This window comes from Cololabis saira, chromosome 18, assembly GCF_033807715.1.
Source record: "Cololabis saira isolate AMF1-May2022 chromosome 18, fColSai1.1, whole genome shotgun sequence".
In the NCBI taxonomy this organism is placed as follows: Eukaryota; Metazoa; Chordata; class Actinopteri; order Beloniformes; family Belonidae; genus Cololabis; species Cololabis saira.
Genome location: NC_084604.1, coordinates 34897015 through 34904091, shown reverse-complemented (window position 1 = coordinate 34904091; position 7077 = coordinate 34897015). Strand labels below are relative to the sequence as shown.

General features: G+C 41.5%; 1 protein-coding gene across 4 annotated transcripts in view; it reads left to right on the top strand.

The window, feature by feature from the left end:
* The window catches only part of ccdc85cb (coiled-coil domain containing 85C, b), a 67722-nt gene that overhangs the window by 39893 nt on the left and 20752 nt on the right, over positions 1–7077 (top strand). For 2 of the 4 annotated variants that reach the window (XM_061746314.1, XM_061746313.1), the window contains exons 2-3: positions 3669–3748; positions 6771–6812. In XM_061746314.1, the coding sequence (XP_061602298.1) occupies positions 3669–3748; positions 6771–6812 (122 nt within the window). The remainder of the gene's footprint in view (positions 1–3668; positions 3749–6770; positions 6813–7077) is intronic. The other 2 variants (XM_061746316.1, XM_061746315.1) reach the window with 1 other exon arrangement.

Here is a 7077-nt window from a genome sequence, read left to right as displayed (position 1 = left end):
AAGGAAGGAAGGGAAAAAAGAAGGAAGGAAGGAAGGAAGGAAGGAAGGAAGGAAGGAAGGAAGGAAGGAAGGAAGGAAGGAAGGAGAAAAAAGAAAGGAAGGAAGGAAAGGGGAGAAGGAAGGAAGGAAGGAAGGAAGGAAGGAAGGAAGGAAGGAAAGGGGAGAAGGAAGGGAGAAAACAAGGAAAGGAGGAAGGAAGGGAGAAAAGAGGAAGGGAAGAAGGAAGGAGAGAGCAGGAGGAAAGAAGGTAGGTAGGAAGGAAGGGAGGAAGGAAGGAAGGAAGGAAGGAAGGAAGGGAGGAAAACAAGGAAAGAAGGAAGGAAGGAAAGGGAAGGAGGAAGGAAGGAAGGAAGGAAGGAAGGAAGGAAGGAAGGAAGGAAGGAAGGAAGGAAGGAAGGAAGGAAGGAAGGAAGGAAGGAAGGCGGATCTGAGAGCGTGATAGATTTATAGTTACAAAGGTGGAGTTGAATTGGTATTTTTTTTATCATCATTTTTATCGTTATCGGGATAAATGCCAGAAATTATCGTGATACATTTTTTAGTCCATACCACCCATCCCTATTGCATGAATACTACTACTACTACTACATAATACCCTACTCTGAACAGATTTTCCAGTGAAAATTCTGCGTCTGGTGCTCAAAATCGTAGTTGTTTACCATTATAAAAAACCACAAACGAGTCCAATTATCTCCCGTTTATAACCCGTGGAAACATTTGCAGTGTTTTTTTTGCTTCCATTTGATGAAAAAACATCTGCAACGATGCTCTTTCTGGTATGCATTGCTCCGAATTAGTTTTTTTTTTTTTAGTATTTTTGACATTTTTATGGACGGCTAAATCGAACGTTGAGCCTGCTTTTGATGTTTAGACCAAGTATCCAGAATATTTTTCCTGCTTTTGAAATGAGAAAAAAAAAGGATTTCTGGCCAGTTGTTAATGTCTGTAGTCCCTTTTTTTTCAGCCAAATAAAGATAAAACCAGCGTTTTAGCTTTGATGCTGCATCTGCACTTTTAAGGTATTTAGTTTGAAAATAACCCTGGTTTTGATTTAATCACTGAGGGGTTAGATCTTCATCTCTAAAAATAATCTAAATATACATGCTACTGGGGAGGAGGGGGGGAAAGAAAAACAAAGAAAAGCAGTGAGCAGTCCTCTCCCTCTCCTCCCATCATCCTTCTGTTGTTTGAGTGCGCCGGCGATGACCGACGGCTGAGGAACCTTCGTCCTAATCGGCTTGAGATCTGGCCGCAGGTCAGGCCAGCAGATGAATACAGATTAGGGGGTCACAAGGCAGGGGGAGAGAGAGGATTACCATCTCTGGCGCATCCAGCCTCCTCCCGTGGCCGTCCAACAGTTGGCCGGCGAGTGCCGTCTGCGTGGGCTCTCCTAAAGAGTGGAGACTGCGCATAAATGGGCCTGGCAGTCCGCCGGCTCTCTGTGCTCTCCGGTTTTGGCAAGAAGGGGGCACATTTAGTGCTTGTGAAATAATGCTGGATTTATTAAGGGGGGAGGAAAAAAAAAACCCCAGTAAAAATGCAGCGAATACATTTAATCTAATCTGGTTCAAGACTTTAAGCCACCGTGCACTGACCCGTTGCTGCTGTTTCAAAAGGGACAACTTCTATCGACGCTTGTTTCCCGTCTGACGTGAAACTAAAGACATGTTAAGTGTGTTTTTGCACAGCAGTGCCCCCTGGTTGCTGGACAGTAGGAATGGGTGATATTTTACCGTTCACGATAAACCGTCAAAAAAATTCCTCACAATAAGAATTTGTCATCTCACGGTAAAAACGATAAATTCCTGTTGATGACGTTTTTGTGTAAAGCTGATTTATGGAAGGAAGGAAGGAAGGAAGGAAGGAAGGAAGGAAGGAAGGAAGGAAGGAAGGAAGGAAGGAAGGAAGGAAGGAAGGAAGGAAGGAAGGAAGGAAGGAAGGAAGGAAGGAAGGAAGGAAGGAAGGAAGGAAGGAAAGGGGATAAGGAAGGGAGAAAACAAAGAAAGGAGGAAGGAAGGAAGGAAGGAAGGAAGGAAGGAAGGAAGGAAGGAAGGAAGGAAGGAAAGGAAGGAAGGAAGGAAGGAAGGAAGGAAGGAAGGAAGGAAGGAAGGAAGGAAGGAAGGAAGGAAGGAAGGAAGGGAGAAAAGAGGAAGGAAGGAAGGAAGGAAGGAAGGAAGGAAGGGAGAAAACAAGGAAAGGAGGAAGGAAGGAAAGGAAGGAAGGAAGGAAGGAAGGAAGGAAGGAAGGAAGGAAGGAAGGAAGGAAGGAAGGAAGGAAGGGGGATAAGGAAGGGAGAAAAGAGGAAGGAAGGAAGGAAGGAAATGAGCATGAAAGAAAGAAAGAAAGAAAGAAAGAAAGAAAGAAAGAAAGAAAGAAAGAAAGAAAGAAAGAAAGAAAGAAAGAAAGAAAGAAAGAAAGAAAGAAAGAAAGAAAGAAAGAAAGAAAGAAAGAAAAATAAATTCCCGTTGATGATGTTTTTGTGTAACAAACATGGCGGATCTGAGAGCGAGATAGATTTATAATTGAAAAGGTGGAGTTGAGTTGGTATTTTTTTATCATCATTTTTATCGTTATTGGGATAAATGCCAGAAATTATCGTGATACATTTTTTAGTCCATACCGCCCATCCCGACTGGACAGATACTGAAGAATCTAAACCGGTTAAACTTATTATAACCAATCACGTCAAATCACTTCACTGATGAAACCAGTTTTAATCACGGCTTTGACTTCGCCTGTGTGTTTTGATTTGCAGCAGAATCATTATTTCCTCCCGTCACCGTGTCGTCTCCCCGTCCGTCCGTCCGTCCGTCCGTCTCTCTGTCTGTGATTCTACCTGCAAAAAACAATCAAACTAGATTAAGCCGCGCGTGCATCAGTGTGTTCCCGCCTGCCAGAGTGTGGGCTTCGCAGCGCGAGTCCTCCGTTTTATCTCTGTAAATTAAACACGTCTTTGCAGATAACGCGCTCTGCACCACCTACTGAGCCCAACTCCACCTCCTCCACTCCCTCGTGCAAGCTCTTGTCCCCGGGTTGAACTCTGCAGATTTCATTCATGTTAGCACACAAAATGCAGCTTTCCCCGGGATCGCCGACTGCTGCGACTGCGACTCTGCAGAGTAATCAGGTGCCGTTTGTCTGGTGTCTTGTAACAAATCTCTAAATGAGGACAAGGCACTCAAGTGAGGGGGAAACACTCTTGATCTGGATGAGGATGCTAAGTGTCTTTGAACCACGGAGGCGATTATTTCTGATCAAATCCACATGAAACAAGCCAGTCATGCGACAGCAGGGTTATGTAACGGCCTCACCTGTCAGGTTTACGCCAGGAGGGAGCCCATGTAATTGTGTCATTACGAAACCACAAAACTAATTACACTGTTTTTCTTTTGGAAGAAAAAAAAGTTATTTTTGGATTCAAAGCAAAAGATGGCTGTTTTGAGCTACATCTAACTGGATTTATTTGAATTTCCGACATAACCGCAGTGGGGAATGTGCCTCATTTAGGAGTTTTAGGGTCTCGTTGGACAGAAACCTTGGGAGCTGTATGCGGTCTTTCTGCCTCGCTGGCCTCTGTTTTTTTTTTCTTCCTCCCTGCTTGAGATCTTTTGAAATGGTAATCATTTCTCCTCCCCTCTTTTTTCTCCTCCGTCTCTCTCTTATCCCAGATTCCTCGTCCAACTACATCAGGCAGTTGGAGACAAAAGTGCGGATACTGGAGGACGACAACAATAAGCTCCTCACGCAGGTAAGACGTGGAGATGTTCTCCGTGCACCAGAAGTATTCACATTCATTACTCAGGTAGAAGTATAGATACTAGAGTTTAAAAATACTCCTGTAGAAGTTGAAGTATCAACTCAAGTTTTTTACTCAAGTAAAAGTATAAAAGTACTGGTTTCAAAACTACTTAAAGTATAAAAGTAAAAGTAATGTAAGGGGGAAAAAAGTCATTAAGGACAAAAGCCATTGAGGGAGGAAGGGAGGGAGGAAGGAAGGAAGGAAGGAAGGAAGGAAGGAAGGAAGGAAGGAAGGAAGGAAGGAAGGAAGGAAGGAAGGAAGGAAGGAAGGAAGGAAGGAAGGAAGGAAGGAAGGAAGGAAGGAAGGAAGGAAGGAAGGAAAGAAATGAATCTGGAAGGATGGAAGGACGGACGGAAGGAAGGAAGGAAGGAAGGAAGGAAGGAAGGAAGGAAGGAAGGAAGGAAGGAAGGAAGGAAGGAAGGAAGGAAGGAAGGAAGGAAGGAAGGAAGGAAGGAAATGAATGGGAGAGGAAGGAAGGAAGGAAGGACGGAAGGAAAGAAAGAAAGAAATGAATCTGGAAGGAAGGAAGGAAGGAAGGAAGGACGGACGGACGGACGGACGGACGGACGGAAGGAAGGAAGGAAGGAAGGAAGGAAGGAAGGAAGGAAGGAAGGAAGGAAGGAAGGAAGGAAGGAAGGAAGGAAGGAAGGAAGGAAGGAAGGAAGGAAGGAAATGAATGGGAGAGGAAGGAAGGAAGGAAGGAAGGACGGATGGACGGACGGACGGAAGGAAAGAAAGAAAGAAATGAATCTGGAAGGAAGGAAGGAAGGAAGGAAGGAAGGGAGGAAGGGAAAGAAAGAAAGAAAGAAAGAAAGAAAGAAAGAAAGAAAGAAAGAAAGAAAGAAAGAAAGAAAGAAAGAAAGAAAGAAAGAAAGAAAGAAAGAAAGAAAGAAAGAAAGAAAGAAAGAAAGAAAGAAAGAAAGAAAGAAATGAATCTGGAAGGAAGGAAGGAAGGAAATGAATGGGAGGGGAAGGACGGAAGGAAGGAAGGAAGGAAGGAAAGAAAGAAATGAATGAATGAGCCAGAATGGAAGGATGGAAAGATATGAGGAAGGAAGGAAGGAAGGAAGGAAAGAAAGAAATTAATCTGGAAGGAAGGAAGGAAGGAAGGAAGGAAAGAAAGGAAAGTATAGATAACCAAAATTTCTACTTAAGTAAGCTAACGGAGTATTTGTACTTCGTTACTTGACACCTCTGCATTCAAGATGCCAGAACTCTCCTGAACTCGACTCTCATCCGATAAAAGTCCCTTTTTATGACGCGTGAGCGGCAGCTGAGGCGACATGACGCGTCGGCCCGGCGCCTTGAGAGGCTGCTCCCTCACAACAGGCTGCTTGTTAGTTAGAGAATATGTTTATCCATGTTTAATTCATAGGGCGTCTGTTATCTTCTGTAGCATGCAGGGAAGTTAGCTCCAGAGGCAAGCTGGGGGAGCAGAAAGGATTTGAGAGGAGAGGAGAGGAGAGGGGGGGGGTGAGCGAGCATTAAGTGACAGTGAAAGGCTCCTCCACCCCAAAGCTGACCTCACACTGACTTCTCCCAAATTTAGAGGATGGAGCGCTGAGAGAGGGAGGAGGGTGGTGTGCTATCGTGGTTCACCGGGAGGTCAGATGTCAGTCTGTGTTCATACCTGCTACCACACGGTAGAAAAGTCACTCATTTACTCACCATGAAGTCCTTTCATCTGAATCTCAGTTAGATTTTCTCTTTTCACTTGAAGCTATAATCGCTCTCTTTTCTTTTTTTAGTCTCCCGACTGGTTCATACGTAGGTAGATCGTAGGCTGGAGTCACTCATGTGAATTGATCATAATAATTAGATCCTATTATAGCTGATGATGGTGAGGATAATTATGATGAGAGGAAGAAGAAAAGAGTCATCAATGAGACGTTTCCACTCAGCGCACCTATGGAGCCAAATCAAGGCCAAAAGTTTTGCTAATTTGAAAATAAAATTTGAACCTGAAAATTTTTTTTTACAGTTTCATTTTTTTTTTTTCGGTATCAGATCTTTTTTTCAGTTTCAGAACTTTTTATTTCTGTTTCAAATCTTGGGGGCCAAAAGTCTGAAACTGAAAAAAAAAATTTGAAACTGAAAAAAAAAGATTTGAAACTGAAAAAAAAAGATGTGAAACTGAAAAAAAAAGATTTGAAACTGAAAAAAAAAGATTTGAAACTGAAAAAAAAAGATATGAAACTGAAAAAAAAGATGTGAAACTGAAAAAAAAAAGATCTGAAACCGAATTATTTTTTTATTTTTTTTCGGTATCAGATTTTTTTTCAGTTTCAGAACTTTTTATTTTTAGTTTCAAATATTGAGGGCCAAAAGTCTGAAACTGAAAAAAAAAATTTGAAACTGAAAAAAAAAGATTTGAAACTGAAAAAAAAATAAGTGAAACTGAAAAAAAAAGATGTGAAACTGAAAAAAAAAGATCTGAAACTGAAAAAAAAAGATATGAAACTGAAAAAAAAGATGTGAAACTGAAAAAAAAAGATCTGAAACCGAATTATTTTTTTATTTTTTTTCGGTATCAGATTTTTTTTCAGTTTCAGAACTTTTTATTTTTAGTTTCAAATATTGAGGGCCAAAAGTCTGAAACTGAAAAAAAAATTTGAAACTGAAAAAAAAAGATTTGAAACTGAAAAAAAAGAAGTGAAACTGAAAAAAAAGATGTGAAACTGAAAAAAAAAGATCTGAAACTGAAAAAAAAAGATCTGAAACTGAAATAAAAAGTTATGAAACTGAAAAAAAGATCTGATACCGAAAAAAAAAAAAAATTGAAACTGTAAAAAATTATTTTCAGGTTCAAATTTTATTTTCAAATTACCAAAACTTTTGGCCTTGATTTGGCTCCATACGCACCGACCCCTCTAACGGGTCCCCGGCCAAAACCTGCTTCTGTTGGAGGTAATGATGTAAACAGGAATGAAGTGATGAATGTCTCCACTGTTATGTCTCTCTCTCCCTATAGGCCCATAACCGCTATAGCTTATCACAAATACAGACAAAAAAGGTAATTTTCTGACGTGTCGCCGTGGGTGTTGGCTTTTCTGCTGGGGAATGGTTGGAGACTCTTCTTCGCACTTCTTAACTGTCCTGGTGGCGGGATTTCTCACAACTTTTGAGCTTGATGCTTTGTCTCATTGAGAGGATGGACACAGTCGAAGCAACAGGTGAAGCGTTTAATGCAACTCAGTTTCAGCGATGTTCAGGTGGAAAATGCTCCCTTTTTGGGATGTAGAGCTTTTGTCGGTATCCAATTAGGTAATGAAATTCCT